General features: G+C 49.3%; 1 protein-coding gene across 19 annotated transcripts in view; it reads left to right on the forward strand.

The window, feature by feature from the left end:
* The window catches only part of LRRFIP1 (LRR binding FLII interacting protein 1), a 161,668-nt gene that overhangs the window by 51,947 nt on the left and 89,318 nt on the right, over positions 1-20,403 (forward strand). For 5 of the 19 annotated variants that reach the window (XM_061412778.1, XM_061412738.1, XM_061412770.1 and 2 more), the window contains exon 1: positions 17,603-17,916. The exons of 11 other annotated variants lie outside the window; for them this stretch is intronic. In XM_061412778.1, coding sequence (XP_061268762.1) covers positions 17,851-17,916 — 66 coding nt within the window. In that variant the 5' untranslated portion in view covers positions 17,603-17,850. Of the gene's footprint in view, positions 1-17,602; positions 17,917-19,036; positions 19,471-20,403 lie in introns of those variants that run through there. 3 more of the 19 variants (XM_061412779.1, XM_061412780.1, XM_061412748.1) reach the window with 2 other exon arrangements.

Here is a 20,403-nt window from a genome sequence, read left to right on the forward strand (position 1 = left end):
CATCACCACCACCTTCTCCAGAGCCCTTCTCATCTTCCCAGACTGAAACTTTGTGTCTATTAAACACTGACCCTCATTCCTGTGGGTTTCCCAGGTGGCGCTAGTGGTAAAGAACCCACCTGCCAATGCAGGAGACGTAAGAGACGGGGGGTTTGATCCCTGGGTAGGGAAGATCCCCTGGAGGAGGGCATGGCAACCCACTCCAGTGTTCTTGCCTGGAGAATCCCCAAGGACAGAGGAGCCTGGTGGGCAACTGTCCATGGGGTTGAGAAGAGGTGGACACGACCGAAGAGACTTGGCACGCATGCACTCATTCCTGTGTCCCCTCCATTTGGCAACCACCTTCTACTTTCTCTATAAATTTGACAATTCTAGGTATCTCATGTAAGTGAAATCATATTTGTCCTTTTGCAATGCGCTTATTTCACTTTGCACAGTGTTTTCAAGGTTTTATTCACATGGAAGCATGTATCTGAATTTCCTTTTCTTAAAGGCCCAATAATATTCCATTGTATGGATATACCACGTGTATTTATCCACTCACATATCAGTGAACACTTGAGGTGTCTGACATTACTAGCCAATAAGAAAGCTTTAGCTCAGGTCCCTTGGGAACACTCACCTGTGGCCAATGGGAGGCAGCCACTGAAATTTCACCACCTCTCCCAACTGTGAATCTGTTTCTCCTTAATTTCTCCTGTTCTTCCCTACTTATGAACTTCCCAGGTGGTGCTGGTGGTAAAGAATCCACCTGCCAACGCAGATGTAGGAGATGCAGGTTTGATCCCTGGGTTGGGAAGATCCCCTGGAGGAGGGCGTGGCAACCCACTCCAGTATTCTTGCCTGGAGAATCCCATGGACAGAGGAGCCTGGCGGGCTACAGTCTATGGCGTCACGAATAGTTGGACACGACTGAAACGACTTAGCACGTGTGCACTCCCTACCTACACATCCTTTTGCCTCCTTCCGGAGATAAAGATGCTAGAAGATACGGTGTTATTATAAGTAAGTAAGCAAGTGAGTGAAAGTCGCTCAGTCGTGTCTGACTCTTATCAACCCCATGGACTATAGTCCATGGAATTCTCCAGGCCAAAATACTGCAGTGGGTAGCCTTTCCCTTCTCCAGGGGATCTTCCCAACCCAGGGATTGAACCCAGGTCTCCCACATTGCAGGTGGATTCTTTACCAGCTAAGCTGCAAGGGAAGCCCCAGTTTTATTATATTTTATGCTAAATGGAGGACACATGTTCTAAATAATCATAGAATATTCAAACTGAAAACTTTGAATATCTTTATTCAAAATTCTTAGTTGCTTCACTGTGGGACAATTTCTTCTTTTTCAAAAATTGTACCAAAGGAGAGTCTCTTTACCCAAAAAGAGAAGTTCGTGGGCTTCTGTTGCCTAATCCCCTTCTTGGGAGACACAGTCGTTTCTCCTTATCTGGGCTGTGAAGTTCAAGTCCAGTCATCTGACCAGAACTTCCTTCAGAGTGTCTGAAGGCAAATAACGTTCCCAAAATTCAGGCCACTTGTTCTAGAACAGTAACCATGGTTCCTCCTACTCCAGCTCACAACTTAGAGTTGCAGTTCGTCTTCTGGTTGCAGGGGCTTACCAAGCCTGTGTGTTTCCCCTGCACCAGAGCTACCCAGCAGGCTGTGGCTTCTGAGCCACGGAGATACTGGCAGAGATAGAAGCCAGAGTGGGTGAGGCCGGAAGGCAAGAAGGAGGGGCGGCTGGTCTGGGACAAAAGTTAACTCTCAGATCCCTTTGTGAATAGTGACTGGTTCCAGTAGATTTAGGTTACATGTGCCTTGAAGAACTTTGTAACGTGTGCACTGTGAACCAAACACCTGCACCGCACTTTATTTATTTAAGTACAGGCTTCGAGTCATCACGGATAGAACCTGACACACCGCGTGCACCAGGTTACTGCCGCTGTCCCTCCTCTCTGACGGATGAGGAAACCGAGGGGTGGACCGAGGTTACGGGACTGGCCAAGGCGGGCACCACGTTCTTGGCAGAGCGCAGCTCCCCGCACGGGCAGTGTCGGTCCCAGACCTGATCGTTCCTCCTCGGTGCCTCTCCCTGCAGAAAAAAATCAGACGGTGACGCTGCCAATAATAATTAGCTTTTCACTGACTTCAGTGCTAATCCTCCTTCAAGTCGCTTTGCCTGTTTATCTTTTATTGTTTAAAATTAGATTCTGGCCTTTAGGCAAGAGTGTCTTTTTTCTGAGCCTTATAATTTCTTTCCTTTCAGGGGCTTTATCGAGTGGCTGACAACAGAGTCTCTGTTTACTTTCTAGGCAACTGCAGTGCTGTCTCTGTTCTAATAAGCCTGCCGTCCCGTCCTGTGTTATTGCAGCGCAAGCACAAACTCCCAAAGCTGCTGAGTCCTTACTGCTTCCCTAACTCAGAGCATCCGATGGAGGAAGAGACGGCAGGCCGGGGCTGGTGTAACGTTCTGATGATGGGAGTGCTGCTGTTCAGACAGGATAAAGAGATCAGCAGTGTAACTACTGAAAAGAGAGAGAGTGTGTAACTACTTGCACGCTAATCCAAAAATTCAGCCCCAAACTGAGTCCTGTGTTTGTAATTATATAAACAAACATCCATAGTAGAGGGGAAGGGTGAGGGGGGAGGGATGGTTAGGCAGTTGGGGGTGGACATGTACGCTCTGCTATATTTAAAATGCATAACCAACAAGCACCTGTTGTACAGCACAAGGAACTCTGCTCAATATTCTATAACAACCTAGTGGGGAAAAGAATTTGAAAAAGAGTAGATACATGTAGGTAAATAACTGAATCACTTTGCTGTGCATTTGAAACTAACACAACATTGTTAATCAGCTGTGCTCCGATACAAAGTTAATTGATTGATTAAATGTGCTCAGGGAACAAGTTTCTCTACTTCTCCCCTCCCCCGAAAAAAACCATTGCATTCTCATACACCATGGTCGTTTGTTTTTTTTTTTTTGAATGATGGCAAGAAGATAAGCTTTCATTCAAAATAGCATTTAGGAATAAAGAAATATGCAAGGCCTATATGAAGGCAACTCTAACAATATACCAAAGGACATAGACTAAAAAAATGGAGAGGGAGGTACCTTGTTTCTGAATTAGAAGACTCTGTATTGAAAAGATGTTAATACATCCATAAAGTAATTCCAATGATATCCCAGTTTAGGGGACAAGGTTGGCTTAAAGTTAAAAAAGTAGACTCTGAAGCTGATCTGGAAGAATAAATAGTGAAATCAGCCAAGAAACTTTTGGAAAAGATTAACAAAGGTGATTTTTAACCTTTTTTTGTTTCCTGCAACTTCTTTGTTCAAACAAAATTCTACTTCCCTATTCAAACACTTTCAGTGGGTCCTTTACTGCCTCCTGAATAAAGTGCAAGTTCCTTAAGCTATTATATACAAAGAGCGTTCTAACAATATCTGAGGATATTCTGAACAGCAATACAATTCTATCACTTAAATAGAGCAGCTCTTTTGTTTACTGTGTTTCCTTCTGGTCTTTGTCTACGGTTTCACAGAGTCCTATTCATAATACATCAAGAACGCAGAAAGCTTGGCTTTGGGGAACTAGTAAAGCCAAAATTCTGGACTTGGAAGGGGGAGGTTCCAGAAAGAGGGCAAAGCACCCAGTGCTCAAAAATGCTGACCAAAGCTCTCAACCTAACGCCAGCCAATTAAGTGACATGGGACTCACTCTACCTGCAGCTTCTCTCAACCTATGTGTCAACTGTTCATTCCAGAGTCCCTTACCTGCAGGAAGAATAACCCATGTATTTTCGAATAACAGCCAGAGTGTGCAGCAGGTGCCAGCCTGGGGTCTTACCACTTACCCGCTGCCTGCCTGCTGGCCGCATCTGTGCTGTGTCACACAGGAAGCTGTGGAGGTCACAGCAGTGGCCCGAAACTGCAGCCTCGCCAGCAAGAGAGCAAGAATTCTATTCAGCTTTCTCCCAAACCTCTGCTTTGGAGGTTTTTCACTTTGTTTTCCTTGTTATTGGCCTCTTTTGTTGGTTTACAGTATCCCGTTAGTTTCAGGTATAGAGCACAGTGACTACGTTATATATAAATGTGCATATGTATATATATATTCTGTTGAGACTCTTTCCCATTATAGGTTATTACAAGATATTGGATATAGTTTCCTGTGCTATACAGTAGGTCCTTGTTGGTTTTCTATTTTATCTATAATAATGTGTCTCTCTTACCCCCAGCCTCCTCATTTACCCCTCCTCCCCACCTTCCCCCTTTGGTTACCATAAGTTTCTTTTCTGTGTCTGTGAGTCTATTTCTCTTTTGTAAATAAGTTCATTTGTATAGTTCGTCGCTCAGTCGTATTTGACTCTTTGCAACACCGTGGTCTGCAGCCCGCCAGGCTCCTCTGTCCATGGGATTCTCCAGGCAAGAACACTGGGGTGGGTTACCATTCCCTTCTCCAGGGGATCTTCCCCACCCAGGGATTGAACCCGGGTCTCCCACCTTGCAGGCAGATTCCTAACCATCTAAGCCACCAGGGAATCCCGGATAGTTTATTTTAGATTCCACATATATGTCTCATCGTATGATGTTTGTCTTTCTCTGCTGGCTTACTTCACTCAGGAGGCTTTGGAGGTGTGAGGGCCCCTGCGCTGTGTGGACTCTGCCGGCCGCCTGTGGGCCCCCACCCTCGCCCTGGCTGTGTTCTCCATCACGCCCCGCTTTTGGATCAGGTCTTCCCACCGGGTCCAGGAAACCAAACTCAGTTCTTTGACCATCTCACTTCCTGTGTTCTTCCTTCCAGCCCACCTCCACTGTCACCGCCTTGCCCTTGGTCTGACTGCACCAACTCTGAAAGCTCCGTCTCTCTCTTCCCACCCTGTGGCCCCCGCTTCCTACCTTTCTGTGTCAGTCCTGACTTTCTCGCTGCTCCTGACCGTAACATCCAGCCCCGCTTTTGAGTTTTTACTTGAAAAACAGAGGGCCACAGACATCAGAGGACATGGTGAAATATTTCTGTCATGACCATTACTTCTGTGCATGTTTAGCTTGGATCTGTTGGGGTGTGACTCCTCTGTGTGAGTTAGTAAGTCCTTCTACAGTGTGGGTGTCTTGGATGAAGGCACAAGCTCCCTAGATCAAGGGTTCTCAGCAGGTTCCCTTCACCTCCCAGAGGACATCTGTCGGTGTCTGGAGACACCTCTGGTTGTCGCAGGAGGGAGGAGACTGCTACTGGCACCTAGCGTGTGGTTGCTGTTCAGCCGCTCAGTCACGTCCGACTCTGCAGCCCATGGACTGCAGCACTCCAGGCTTCCCTTCCTCTACCATGTCCCAGAGTTTGCTCAAATTCATGTCCATTGAGTCGGTGATGCCATCCAACCATCTCATCCTCTGTCAGCCCCTTCACCTCCTGCCTTCAATCTTTCCCAGCATCAAGGTCTTTTCTAATGAGTCAGCTCTTCGCATCAGGTAGCCAAAGTATTGGAGTTTCAGCTTCAACATCAGTCCTTCCAAAGAATATTCAGGACTGATTTCCTTTAGGATGGATTGGTTGGATCTCCTTACAGCCAAGAGACTCTCAAGAGTCTTCTCCAACACCACAGTTAAAAAGCATCAATGCTTTGGTGTTCAACTTTCTTTATGGTCCAACTCTCACATCCATACTTGACTACTGGAAAAACCACAGCTGTGACTAGACGGACTTTTGTCGGCAAAGTGATGTCTCTGCTTTTTAATATGCTGCCTAGGTTAGTCATAGATTTTCTTTCAAGGAGCAAGCGTCTTTTAATTTCATGGCTGCAATCACCTTCTGCAGTGATTTTGAAGCCCAAGAAAATAAAGTCTGTCACTGTTTCCATTGTTTCCCCATCTATTTGCCATGAAGTGATGGGGCCAGATGCCATGAACTTCCTTTTTTGAATGTTGAGGTTTAAGCCAACTTTTTCACTCTCCTCTTTCACTTTCGTCAAGGTTCTTTAGTTCCTCTTCACTTTCTGCCATTAGGGTAGTGTCATCTGCATATCTGAGGTTATTGATATTTCTCCCGGCAGTCTTGATTCCAGCTTGTGCTTCACCCAGCCCGGCATTTCGCATGATGTACTCTGCACAGAAGTCAAATCAGCAGGGTGGCAATATGCAGGCAGGGAGGAGAGTGCTGTGGCGCCCAGTGTGTGGAGGCCAGGAATGCTGCTGGTCATCCTCTGACGCACAGGGTAGCACCCAGCAAAGAATCACTTCACCCCAGATGTCAGAGGAGCCAGGTTACAAAACCAGGTTACAGGTTACAAAACCCTGCCCTGTATTTGTATTAAAGTTCCATCTGGGGAGGGAGATGGGAGGGAGGTTCAAAAGGGAGGGGACATATATATACCTATGGCTGATTTGTGTTGATGTTTGACAGAAAACAACAAAATTCTGTAAAGCAATTTTCCTTCAATTAAAAATAAACAGATAAAGAAAAGTTCCCTCAAAGTCTAATCCCATATTTAATACACATGCCTCAATGGAAGTGAGGATAATAGGAAGGGACTTCAATGTAATCTGAGTAACTAAAAATCAAACCCACAGGTCAGAAGAGGCATTTGGAAATCCTACAATGGACTTAGGGAGCCACGCCTTTCCATTACCGAAGGCGGGTCGAAGCTGCCCGGTGAGGTGGCGGGTATAAAGGTGCCTCTAATTGACCTGTCGGCTGGTACTCAGAGCTGACGTGGTCAGGAGTGCTATTTGATCTCTAGTTATTCCAGAATTTCCACTCTCGTGCCAAACATGTCTCTTCAGACGGCTGTTCTTCGCTCTTCCTTAAACTTCTCTTGAAGTTCATCTGAAGTCTTCGTGTTTCAGAGGTGAGGTTTTTATGCTCTGTGTTAAGTCTTCTGGAAAGATGTCTGGTTCGTACAAATTGGTGATAAAGGAGGTGCCCATAATCTGGCACCTTTCTGAGGCTATTAGTTGATGGTTTTTCTTTGCACTGTATTTCAGGGGCTAAAATGCAGAAGGGAAAATCCTTATTTTAGGCTGTGGACATGTGTTTTTAGTGTTTCCCAGGTGGCACAGGGTAAAGAATCCAGGAGACACAAGAGATGTGGGTTCGATCCCTGGGAGGGAAGATCCCCTGGAGGAGGAAATGGCAACCCCCTCCAGTATTCTTGCCTGGAGAATCCCATGGACAGAGGAGCCTGGCGGGCTGCAGTCCATAGGGGCGCGAAAGGGCTGGACACGACTGAGCGACTGAGCACATACACAGTGTGTTACAGTCTTTGTTTTCTTTAGAAATATGTATTTTCTTAGGAAGATTATTTTAGGGATGCTGTTTTAGACATTTCTGTACCGTAGGCGAGAAGGTTGCTTACTTCTGATGTTTCTGATTTTCCTGAAGTCGGGTCACCTTCAAGTCAAGCTGTTTAGCAGGAAGGCCTGATTTTAAACCTTTGAATTCATCCTACATGCCCTCAAATTTCCCTATTTGCTGTGGGTACTGTTTAAATTTAGATTATAAACTCCTGTGTTTCCCATACTTCCTTTCTATGCATGACATTTGTCAATAGCATTTGTAGCCTGACTGATTTCTGGATTTTTCAGTGAGCAGGGTAAATGTTTGTTTCATGGTTCTGATTGTTAGGCACTTTTTATCTCTCCTAGATGTTAAACTCATAGGCAAGATTACTGAGGCCAGAGCCAAATAAATCAGTGAGCATCTAGAAGAAATATTGCTTTTATCTGTAATCATTTTATTTTCCTAAATATATATTGAAACATTTCCTTTATTTCTTACCAGAAAGTGTTCTGTTAGCTAGTAAATACAGTTGTTGAAAGTAAAGCACATTTTTTCTGTCTATTCTGATCGAAAGTATTATACATGTACTTTTCCAAGTGCATGTTGAGGTATTTTTTCCTTTGAATTAGGGTGGACTTAGAAGGGCTTTTCAGCCTTTTCCTATATTATGGAGAAATATGTAATGGATTTCAGTTGTTTTGTCCTCAATATTTTTAGAAAATAATTGGCTGATACTTGCAGTGTGTTGTGTTCATGTAAAACAGAATTGGTTTTGCTAAGAGACGCTTTATCACAGGTGTTTGTGGCCGTTTCCTTGGCCACAATACATGAGGAATGTTCCCGTGATCACTCTCATCTTGGTCTTAAGGATCAACCGTTCTGAGGAATGGATTGAAAAAAACTGATATATTTCCCCCCAAGACTGCTATGGACTTATTCCCGGGCACTCTTGGAGATGAACGTAATCCCAGAGTAAAATAAGCTAGAAATTACTTTACATGTGGGTAGCGTTTACCCTGCCGCAGCATTTGTGGGCTGTCTGGAGCCCCGTGAAAGGGCTCCGGGTGCAGGTCCTGAGACCAGCATCGCCCAGGCTGAGCCGGAGGCAGCTCTCCCGCATGCCCTGCAATTTCTGCTCCACCCGCCCTTCTCCTGCCCCAGCTCTGTGTCCACAGTCTCTGCACCAGGCCTGTGCTTCTCGTGGTCTGTCCTCTCCTGGACACTGCGGTTTTCTCATCCCCATCTTAGCTCGGAATCAGGCCAAATGCTGAAAGTCCGGAGAAACCCCCCAGCCCACCCCCTCCATCCCTTAGTCAGCCGTCTTGCCCACGCCCCCTCTGTTTTTCCTCCCTCTCCTTTTGACTCTCCCACTTTTCAGTCTCCAAACTGGCTCAAGTCGCTTCCATCCTTAAAAACAGATGGGCAAGTGAACATGTCTCTCCCCACCCAATCCCTCTTCTTGCTTCTGTCTTCCTCCCGGGCTGTCATGTGTCATGTACTATATGAGCAGAAACCACTGAAAATGCTGGAATGTAGAATTTCAACAAGAGAATACAAGAGCCAGTGTTTATCGAGTTGCAAATTAAAGGCTTTCCGGACCCTGTTGTCATCACTTCATCTGCCTTACTTAACACTGGTATTCACACCAGCCTTCTGAATAGTGGTTTCCAGAAGGCACCTCTGTTATGCGTTTCTCTACCCACCCATCGTCTGTGTTGACTAAGTGTTCTTGTATTATGATGATGATGATCTGGCTGTTCTGGGTCTAAGTCGCAGCATGCAAGCTTGTCAATCTTGGTCGAGCTTGCAGGATCTAGTTCCCTGACCAGGGATCAGACCTGGCCCCCTACGTCGGCAGTGTGGAGCCCTACCCACTGGACCACCGGGGAAGTCCCGGTGTTGGCTTGTTCTTGTCACTCCTCGTATTCATGAAATGTGGGGACCCCCAGATTCCTTCCTTCAGACTAGTTTCTGTTATATGCATGCCACCATTTTTCTCATCACCTTAAACCAGTTTATACTTCTGGTGCCAAAGCGCCTGTTGGACACCTCCAATAAGGCTTTCTGCCCCTGCTTCTAGTTCAGTCCAACCAACACTCGAACTCATCACCTTGCTTAGAAAATCCAAAGGGATTTTAAACATACATATTAAATAAAAAAGAAGTCTGGTGAATTGCTGGGTGCTAGGTAGCCATGCAGAAAAAAACATTCCTAAAGTCATGCCACTTTTAGAAGAGAGTTTCTATTCTCCGTGGCTACAAAAATATAAAATACATAAGATAAATAAGAGTTGATGAGAAGCTATCGAAGTCCCTCGTTTTCCTGGGAGAATCACCTGTGCATCTGTCGTTTATGAACTGCCCTCTGTCCGCCGAGGTGAGCACATGCACCCATCCCTGAAGGGCCCACTCAGTCCTGGGCGACAGTGAGGACCACACAGGCAGCCATGAGGCTGAAGGATGTGGTCGTAGGACACCGGCCCAGAGTGGGTGCTTAATAAGCAGGAGCTGTTTGTGTGCTAGAAACAAGCTCCCTCGCTTTCCAGTCACTTGCCTCCAATACTTGTGTCCACCGGAGGCTGTCAGGATCTTGGCTCGAGGGTCAAGTCCACTGTGGCCTGAGCTGGGCCAGCTGACTGGGAGGTGAATGGCATGCAGGGTCTGACTCCCTCACCTGATGCTCCTACCAGTGCCCTGGTCTTACCAGGAGAGCCGGCTACACCCTTGACCTTGATCTGGCTACATTATTTTGTCAGTACCCATGGAGCGGGAGATGGGGCTACTGGTCCAGACTGAGCCCAGGGAGGCGGCCTGTCTGCTGACTGTCTGTCCCAGTGAGCATCCCTGGCTGGCTCGGGCAGGGAGCACCTCTGTGTCAGACAGTGTACTGGACACTGAGGGCTTGGACTTGGGTTAAAAGCCGGGCTCCACTCTTCCAACGATCATCTGTGTGGACACGCGACACAACCTTTGTGGCCTCAGCGTGTGTACAGGCAGACCTCTTTTCATTGTGCTTTACTTTACTGCACTTCAAAGATACTGTGGTTTTTTTGTTTGTTTGTTTGTTTAACAAATAGAAGGTTTATGGCAACCCTGTATTTAAGAAATATGTTTCATTAGGTTATCGCTGCCATACATAGTGATTCCTCTGGTGGACTTGGGCAAAGTAAATTAAAACCCTTCTAAAAAGTATTCACTATGCTTCATGCCATTAAGAACATTTGTAATGCATTGGAAGAGCTCAGAATATCAACACTGACAGAAGTCTGGAAGAAGTTAATTCCAGCCTTCATGGGTGACTTTGAGAGGTCAAGACTTCAGTGGAGGAAGTAACTTCAGATGTGGTGGAAACAACAGGAGAACTAGAATTAGAAGTGGAGCCTGAAGGTGTGCCTGGATTGCTGCAATCTCATGACTAAATGACATTCGCTGACTCATCGGACATGAGTTTGAGCAAACTTTGGGAGATGGTGAAGGACAGGGAAGCTCTGCGTGCTGCCGTCCATGGGGCTGCAAAGAGTCAGACATGGCTTAGCAACTGAACAATAAAACATGTGGACAAGCAATGCTAATGGTTTCTTGACATGTAATCTACTCCTGTGAAGATTTGTTGACATGTCAACAAAGGATTTGGAATATTCCATAAACTTAGTTGCTAAATGATAAAGAGAGTTTGAGAGGAGGGACTCCAATTTTGAAAGAAGTGCTACTGTCCACAAAAATGCTATCAAACAGCATTGCATGCTACAGAGAACTCCTTTGTGAAAGGCAGGATCAATCACCGTGGCAAACTTCATTGTCATCTTATTTTAAGAAATTGCCACAGCAGTTCTTAGCCTTCAGCAACCTCAACACAGAGGCAAGACCGTCCTCCAGTGAAAAGATTATGACTTGCCAAAGTTTCAGATGATGGTTGGGGCTTCCCTAGTGGCTCAGTGGTAAAGAATCTGTCTGCGATGCAGGAGACTAGGGTTCAACCCCTCTAGGTCGGGAAGATCCCCTGGAGGAGGGCATGGCCCACTCTAGTATTCTTGCCTGGAGAATCCCATGGATGCAGGGGCCTGACAGGCTACAGTCCATGGGTCACAAAGAGTCAGACATGCCTGAGGGACTGAGCACACACACACATGATGATTAGCGTTTCTTTAGCAATAAAGTATTTTTAAATGAAGGGCCTCTTGAAGATAAGAGAGGGGAGTGAAAAAGCTGGCTTAAAACTCAACATTCAAAAAACTAAGATCATGGCATCCAGCCCTGTCACTTCATGGCAAATAGATGGGGACACAATGGAAACAGTGACAGATTTTATTTTCTTGGGCTCTAAAATCACTGCAGATGGTGACTGCAGCCATGAAATTAAAAGATGTTAAAAAAAATAATAAATAAATAAATAAATAAAGATGTTTATTCCTTGGAAGAAAAGCTATGACAAACCTAGACAGCTTATTAAAAAAATAGAGACATCACTTTGCTGACAGAAGTCCATATAGTCAAAATTATGGTTTTTCCAGTAGTCGTGTATGGACGTGAGAGTTGGATCACAAAGAAAGCTGAGCACTGAAGAACTGATGCTTCTGAACTGTGGTGTTGGAGAAGACTCTTGAGAGTCCCTTGGACTGCAAGGAGATCCAACCAGAACATCTTAAAGGAAGCCAGTCCTGAATATTCATTGGAAGGACTGATGTTGAAGCTGAAGCTCCAATACTTTGGCCACCTGATGGGAAGAGCTAACTTATTGGAAAAGTCCCTGATGCTGGGAAAGATTGAAGGCAGGAGGAAAAGGGGATGACGGAGGAGGAGGTGGTTGGATGGTATCACCGATTCAATGGACATGAGTTTGAGCAAACTCCAGGAGATAGTGAAGGACAGGGAAGCCTGGCATGCTGCAGTCCATGGGGTCGCAAAGAGTCAGACATCACTGAGTGACTGAACAATAATGACAACTTTAAAATTAAGGTGTATACATTATTTTTTAGACATAATGCTCTTGCATGCTTAATAGACTACTGCTGCTGCTGCTAAGTCGTGTCAGTCGTGTCCGACTCTGTGCGACCCCATAGACCGCAGCCCACCAGGCTCCGCCGTCCCTGGGATTCTTCAGGCAAGAACACTGGAGTGGGTTGCCATTTCCATCTCCAATGCATGAAAGTGAAAAGTGAAAGTGAAGTTGCTCAGTCATGTCTGACTCTTCTCGGGTCCCCATGGACTGTAGCCTACCAGGCTCCTCCACCCATGGGATTTTCCAGGCAAGAGTACTGGAGTGGGGTGCCATTGCCTTCCCTGAATAGACTACAGTGTAGTGCAAACATCTTTTTTTATCCGCTAGGATGCAAAAACTTCATGTGACTCTCTTTATTATGACAATCACTGTATTGCAGTGGTCTGGAACCAAGCCCACAGTATTTCTAAGACATGCATGTGTAAAATGCTTTGTAAACTGAAAGACGTGGTGCACATCTGGGTAATCGCTTCATGAACCAGCTTTACTACATGGAGTGTTCTTTTATTTTAGTCAAAGGGATCCATGGGAAGTTATAACATACATGTAAGCTCACTGTTTGTAGAAGTAATATAGAAATGTTTACTCTCCTGAAACCAATGACTGGTGATTCATGTTTATGAAAAACAGCTGTGATGGCTATGATTTGGAAAAATGGTTTTGTGCGAGCTATCTGAAGAGCAGGACGGCCAAGGACCACCCTGCTCTCCCCTCCCGGCCCTTTGCCTTGTCCTGCAAACCTGGAAGCGTTTGTCTTGGTTGCTGTAGCTTTCAGAACCAAACCACAGAAGCAGGCGATGCTGGTGAACCTAGCAACGGCTCAACACCATGGAGACCAGTAAACGAGTTAGGGTGTGGCCCCAAAGTGGTTGAATGTTGTGGCGTTTGCTGGTGAGCTATGAAGGCTGATGTTCCCAGAACAAAATTAGATCATTCTACTTACCTGTTTGTCCTTATTAGGCATCCCTTAAGAAGTTAAGTTCCTGCACGTAATCTTGAATGTTGGAGAACTGCTTTTGAGATCTGGGACATTACACTTTTGGGGGGAGGGCTCCAAGCAGCATAAGCATGGTGGCTTTTAGGAATGCCCGGGACAACCGGAGCTTTCACAAAACCTGAGGCCCCTCTCAGGACAGAGTCCCTGGGTGCCTGTAGGTGAGTGGCTGCCCACAGCTTGGAAGAAGTGAAAGTAGCCAGCCTGCTGGAAGTGGGGATCTCGACCGAAAGAAGGGAAAACGGAGCCTGTGTCACTGACCTCACAGCTCTGCATATAAAGACCCTGGGCCCACACTGGAGCAGTCAGGATGCATGGCCTCCCTCTTCCTGACCCCTCCCCAGTCCCCCCTCCCCATTTTGTGGCTCAGATCTTTCAAAGGTGCCCTGGGTTTCTTCTGCCAGCCTCCCTGAGGATGGAAACTGGGGGCTTCTTGTCTGATTTTCTTCTTACCTGACACTCAGGTGACTCTGGTTTTGTCTTCCCCAATCTAAAGGATTTAGGTTACTCTGCCTAGTGGAGGAGGGAATGGTAACCCACTGCAGTATTCTCACCAGGAACATCCCATGGACAGAGGAGCCTGGCGGGCTGCAGTACGTAGGGTCGCAGAGTCGGCCATGGCTGAGCTGTGGCCCTAGTGACCTAACACACACCCCTGGTGACCTAACGCTGTGAGCACAGGGGTAAAAATGTAGTGCACGTCCGTGGTTTCTCTTCTACAAAATGTCACTTTCTTTGACTTCTGTGTGGACTTTCCCAGCACCAAGTATGTAGGCGACACTCAGTAGTCATCCTCACAAGTGTCCATGGTGAGTTTAAAACACAAGAGCGGGGTGGGTACTGCTGAGAGAGGGCCCCAGGGGGGCCCCTTTTCATCGGAGGGCTGCTTATATCAAAATAAAGGCAACTAGACCCTCGACACTGTGTTCTGGGGCCCCGGCGTCTAAATAACAGAGAAGTGTGAATTCTGCAGCACTTAAAATGCAGACTGACATTTGCCCTACAGCTGGGACCGGTCTGAGCTGTCCCCCCAGGGTGGCTGGCTGGGACATATGTCAGAATGTCCTGGCCTCTCATCTACAAGGATGTTGGTACAGCTGCTGTGGCTACTGGGTGGAGTCAGAAATCTCTTGTGCCTTTACTATTATTATCTTACTGTTGGTGTTGTTAGTTTGTTCCTGGGACTAAAATTAATCAGCCAGTTGCTTCTTCTGAGACAATGTCCTGCCACCTGGGGCTTCTGCAGCTGGGCCCTCCCATAGCTTCTGTGGGGGCTGTGGGTTTGTTGTCTTCTCTGGGGCTACTCACCATCTTTCCCGGTTCTCAGCCATGTTAACCTGTGTTGCCCAGCTTTCCTCCTGCTGCAGAGCAAGGCAGGTAGGCCCGGGTGCCTTGTGGGGGGTTTCTGGAGGCAGGAGGAAGGTAGGAGGCCAAGAGGCAGCCAGGCGGCTCCACCGACTGTGCTCAGGGGGGCCTCCCCTTCACCCTGGGCACTTTCATTATAACTGGCAGGTTTCAGATGAAACTCGAGACACAGGGGCTAAGTAACTTGCTCACAGTCCTACAGCCAGTGACAGGGCCAAGAACTGAGCCAGAGGGTTTAACTCCAGGGCCCACTTCCCTATGCGGTTTTCATAAAGCTGACAACTAGCAACTGGAAGGCCACCCGGGAGGTGGTGGGGAGGGGGTGCCCGTGTCTACAAGCATTGCCCTGAGACCTGCAAGACAAATGAAGCCTTCTCCCTGGCCCTGGCTCAGGGAGATGTGGTCACAGGGTTCCAGGTGGCAAGTAGCTCTAGAATCTGCTGATCTACATCAGAATATTCCAACTGATCAGATCAGATCAGTCGCTCAGTCGTGTCCGACTCTTTGCGACCCCATGAATCGCAGCATGCCAGGCCTCCCTGTCCATCACCAACTCCCGGAGTTCACTCAGACTCACGTCCATCGAGTCAGTGATGCCATCCAGCCATCTCATCCTCTGTCGTCCCCTTCTCCTCTTGACCCCAATCCCTCCCAGCATCAGAGTCTTTTCCAATGAGTCAACTCCTCGCATGAGGTGGCCAAAGTACTGGAGTTTCAGCTTTAGCATCATTCCTTCCAAAGAAATCCCAGGGCTGATCTCCTTCAGAATGGACTGGTTGGATCTCCTTGCAGTCCAAGGGACTCTCAAGAGTCTTCTCCAACACCACAGTTCAAAAGCATCAATTCTTCAGAGCTCAGCCTTCTTCACAGTCCAACTCTCACATCCATACATGACCACTGGAAAAACCATAGCCTTGACTAGACGAACCTTTGTTGGCAAAGTAACGTCTCTGCTTTTGAATATGCTATCTAGGTTGGTCATAACTTTCCTTCCAAGGAGTAAGCGTCTTTTAATTTCATGGCTACAGTCACCATCTGCAGTGATTTTGGAGCCCAGAAAAATAAAGTCTGACACTGTTTCCACTGTTTCTCCATCTATTTCCCATGAAGTGATGGGACCGGATGCCATGATGTTCGTTTTCTGAATGTTGAGCTTTAAGCCAACTTTTTCACTCTCCACTTTCACTTCCAACTGAAGGCTCCCAGAAGGCGATTTTATTAACAGGTTATCCTTCTCATCTGTGGAGCTGTTACTCAAATTATCTTTGCTTTCCACCAGAGATTCCCCAAATCCCATAGGTATTTACATAAAATAACTTAAAATTTTCTCCAACGTGTTTAATCAAGAACTGTTAACACATTAACGGATTTTAAAAGCGTTATAGTAAGAAGACAAGGTATTAAAGGTACGCATTTCAGTCTTTCTGAAAGTTATTCTTGCGAACCTGACAGTCCTGTGCATTAAAGCTTAGCGGCCGTGTTCACTTTCATCAAAGTTGACACCTGCTGTTTCTCCCGCGGTGGCCACTCTGGGTCTTTACTCGGCCTTGCTTTTCTGCTGCCCCTACTCCCTCCTAGGTTAGAACCCCCGGGCCCCCCAGAACCTCCTCTGTCCACCCCGCCCCGTCCTCCACACACATACATACACCCTTCCTTCCAGAGCCCCCTCCCCTGAAGCCAGAGTGGGAAGGTGAGCGCACACAGTCCGCCGCGCTGACACTTTACTGAGAGCTAGGTTAGGGTGGCGGAGATCGGGAGACGGGGCGACGGTAGCATTTAAGTGCGCATTGGTGGTCTCAAGACGCTTGCTGGAGCCGCCTTTGCAGACACCTCGGCCCAGCCTTCCTGTTGGAAGTTTTCATTTTGAGGTGGGGAGGTGGTCTTTCTGAGAAGGGCTTCCGAACACGTGCCCTCAGGGCGAGGTCAACAGAGGCCGGGGCCGCCTGGATGCGGCGTAGGAGCAGGGGGCGCCGCGGGCGCGGGGCATGGCCGGGACAGGCTGGCATTCCCATAAAAATCTGCGTCCTTCCTTCCCGTCGCTCCCGCCCCGGCCTGGCGAGGTCGGGACACGTTTCCATGATTTGCTTGTAGGACTTTTAAAGAACGAGTCACGCGTGTTCTGGGGCTGGAGGAGGTGCGTGCGGAGCCGCGGGGGCCCCATCCCGCCGCGGACACTCCCCTCCGCGCGGCCCCAGCCTCGCACGACCTCCCGCAGGACCCTGGACGGTGCGGCCAACCCCCCCGCCCCCACCAACCCCGGCGCTGAGACCCCGGATCCGCGCCGAACATTATTCTTCTGCCGCGGCTTGTTGAGCGGGAGCCGGGCGGGGGGGCGCACTCGGCCACCGGATGCTTGTTCTCACCCCGGCGGGCAGCGCATTCTGCTCGCCCTAGAAGGCGGCCCTTTCTCCGGGGGACGCGTTAACGGGGTACCCCGGCCAGCAGACGCTGCGGAGCTCGGGCGAGGCTGTCGTGTCCGTAGAAGCTCAACTTGGCTTGAATTTGGGGCCGCAGCCCAGCACCGACGGCGCGGGGGCGGCGGGCGGGGGCACAGGCGGGGCCTGGAGAGACTGTCAGCTCTGCCCCCAGAGGACGCCGCCCCCATTACCCCGCCCCCGGAGGACCCCGCCCCAGGGCCCCGCCCCGGAGGGCCCCGCCCCCGTGCAGAACCCTCCCCCTTACCGACCCCTCCCCAAGGGGAGCCAGGCCCCGTGCGCACCTCCCCGCTCCCGCATCTTCCAAAACTCCTCAGTTCGCCCTCCCTCCGCGGGTGGTGGGTGACCAGGGCCGGCCGGGGGTTTTCTCCTCGGGTGGGGACCGAAGGGGGCTGCCGGTGATTAATGACCGCGCCGGGGGGCGCGGCGTGGGGGCGGAGCGCGCCGGGTGGACCCGGAGGGCGGCGAGGGCGGAGCGCAGGGGCGGAGCTCGCGGGGGGGGGCGGCCCGTCTCCTCGGCTCCCCGCACCGCCCCCCGCCCCGGCCCGCGGGCCCCGGCCACCTGCGCCCCGCCCCTGCGGCCGCGCCCGAGCCCCGGAACCGCGGAGGCGCGCTCCGCCCGGGCGAGGGCGAGGTTGCTGTCCCGACGCGCGGGTAGTCTCAGGCAACGCGATCCCGCCGTTCTCGGCATGCGGCTGCGCTGAGAGCCCGCCCGCGGATCCCGGGAGCCAGACGTCCACTGAGGATCTCTGCTGGCTGTGTGAGAAGGTGGTCTTCAGCCGGCAGAATGACCAACCCTGCGGCCGCGCAGAACCAGGAGATAGACTGCCTGAGCCCAGAAGCTCAGAGACTGGTAAGAGGACAACACATCTCCGAAACGTTTGGTTCTGACTGCGAATGGGTGGACCTTGTGGGTGTGCTGGGGCCGGCCGAGGGCGGGCGCCACCTTCCACCGCAGCCATCTGTGCCTGGTGAGGTGTGGGTGGGCCCCGCCTGGCCGGGGACCCCCTTAAGCGAAAGTCCGTCCCCACGCGAGGATGTGCGGCGGGGCGGGGGTAGGGAGTTCTCGGTTCAGTTCGCGGTTTCGTTTGTGCTGCCCGCCTTGCACCCCGAAAACACGTTTCCCCGGACGGCGTTCCTCGCCACCGCGGAAAAGAACTCGGTCTAGTCCGCTCAGGCCGCATTGTCGGGCTCTGCCCAGTTGGGTGTTTCGTCCGCGGATCCAGCCGAAATCTGAGACCTGCGCGTGGTCTATAGAGTTTCACTCACAACTGCTGGTTTGGTGTTTTACAAAACAGAGCACCTGGGCACTGGTGCCCAGGGGCGGTGCCTTCAGCCTGAGGCTGGCACCCCCAGCGGCTGGGTGGTTTGCAGTGTTTATCCTTCTCTGGGCCTTAGAGCCTTCTCTAGTCCCCGAGATTCCAGTTCCCAAATCCTCCTTGGCTGGTCTCCTGGGGTCTCTCCGTCTGGAGGGGACCTTTCATCTGTGGGATTTTGCAGTTATTCAGCTCAACACCCAGTATTGGGACTATGGATGTGAGGCATTAAGAGTCCAGCAGGGGATGAAGTGGGGAAGGTTTGTAATTACCTATTTTCGTGTGGCTTGTGGCTGATCATGAATGGGAATATTTAAAAGTGAAAGGGTGCAATTTGGAAAAGACATACATTATTAAGTTAATACTGTAGAGAGAGACCCTAGATTTTCACTTTATTGGGCCTTTGTGGAACCTTAATCGAAGTGTAAGCCCCCAATAATCACTCCTTCACCAGGCAGGAATTAACCCCCTACTGAGTGTTTCTGGAAGGTTCAAGATGAATAAGACTGCTCTGCCCTCAGCTTCCTGGTCAACCCCAGAAAGAAGTGTAGAAATAGATTCTGATGAACACACACTTGAAAATCACATTCCTTCCTGAGGACTGTCAGGTGGGTATTATTTTTAATGTCCACATTCGGCATGCTCCTCTGGCCTTAGGTTCCAGCCTTGAACCAGATCCTTGGAGCTGGTTCCTACCCCTTCGCCTAATTGGGAACCTGCAGAGAGAGCCTTGCGTCAGCATCAGGGAAGGGCCCTTGGAAGAAAGAAGGATGGGAATGCTCTGAGAAAGGCCGGTGCTTCCAGGAGCCGCCTAGGCAAGCCATAGATGGCAAGAACAGACTGATGTTAGTCCTGGGCAAGATTCGAGCTCAGAGGAATGAACTGCTGGGCACGGAGAAGAACAGAGTGACTGTGGGGAGCAGGATTTGAGGCAGGAGTAGAAACAGCACCTCTTGTTCAAGGGCACTCGATGTGGCGTCTCTTTAAGCCTTAACTTACCTTGGGATCGGGTCTGGTGGAGATGTGTGCCTCACAGACATGCTGCTGGGAGCCGGAGCCAGGAGAGACTGGAACAGCTGCTCGTTGAGAAGGTGCCCACCCCCTCCTGCCCACGATTCCAGGATCTAGTATAGTCAGAAAACTAAGGCTGTTTCTCTTTTTTGTAAGTTGTGAGCAGAATTCATTTGGCAGTGACGGGAGGCTATTTGTGTCCCCTCCCAAGTCTCATCGTATTGTGGGGTCCTGTGCCAAGTTCTCCAGGTCCCATTTATTTGGCTGATGGGAGGTTATTTTCAGTCTTTATTCTTCTTAGTGTGAATGCGCATACATTTCTCTGCAGCCCCGTTAAGGTACTTGATTAAGGACTGTTACTCTGAGTCGTTAGAGAACATACAGTGTATGCCTCTTATTACCCTTCTAAAACCCAAAAATGCTGAATTCTGAAACATCCTTGGTCCCAGGGGTTTTCAGTAATCAGTTGTGAACTTGTTAGAGTTTTTGTTTGTTTGGAAGAGGGCTTGTTAAGGAGGGGTTTGTTTGTTTTTAGTAAAAAAACAGCAAAAAAAATTTTTTTTTAAGCAGAACATGGGGAACAGAAGTAAAACACAGTCCTTGTTTTATGACGTTAGTGGTTGAAAGGAAACAAGTGAGGTGGGGTGGGGTAGGGTGGGGGTGGGGTGTTGGGTGGGCCATGTCCGAAGGACTTACCCAGCGGCCACCCTGGGCATTAGTATTCCAGCCAGAGAAGGGTGGGCATTTCAGACTGGTTTGTGCCGGCTTGTGTTCAGCACTAAGTGACCCTGTGTCCCAGGAACAGTGGTCCCCAGTGGAGGAGGAGGAGGGCCGGGGCCCCATGGGTGTGAGGCCAGGGCTGGGATTGGCAGGAGGACATGGATTTGTCTAGCTCCACCTCAAAGCAAAAAGCAGGATCTGAGCAGGAAGTCCAGGCTCCTTGCAGGACTGGACGGTGTGGAAACCGTGTTTCCTTAACTTGGGCAGCTTCCCCGTGTGCACGCTGGTTGTGT

Source organism: Bos javanicus, chromosome 3, assembly GCF_032452875.1.
Source record: "Bos javanicus breed banteng chromosome 3, ARS-OSU_banteng_1.0, whole genome shotgun sequence".
NCBI lineage: Eukaryota > Metazoa > Chordata > Mammalia > Artiodactyla > Bovidae > Bos > Bos javanicus.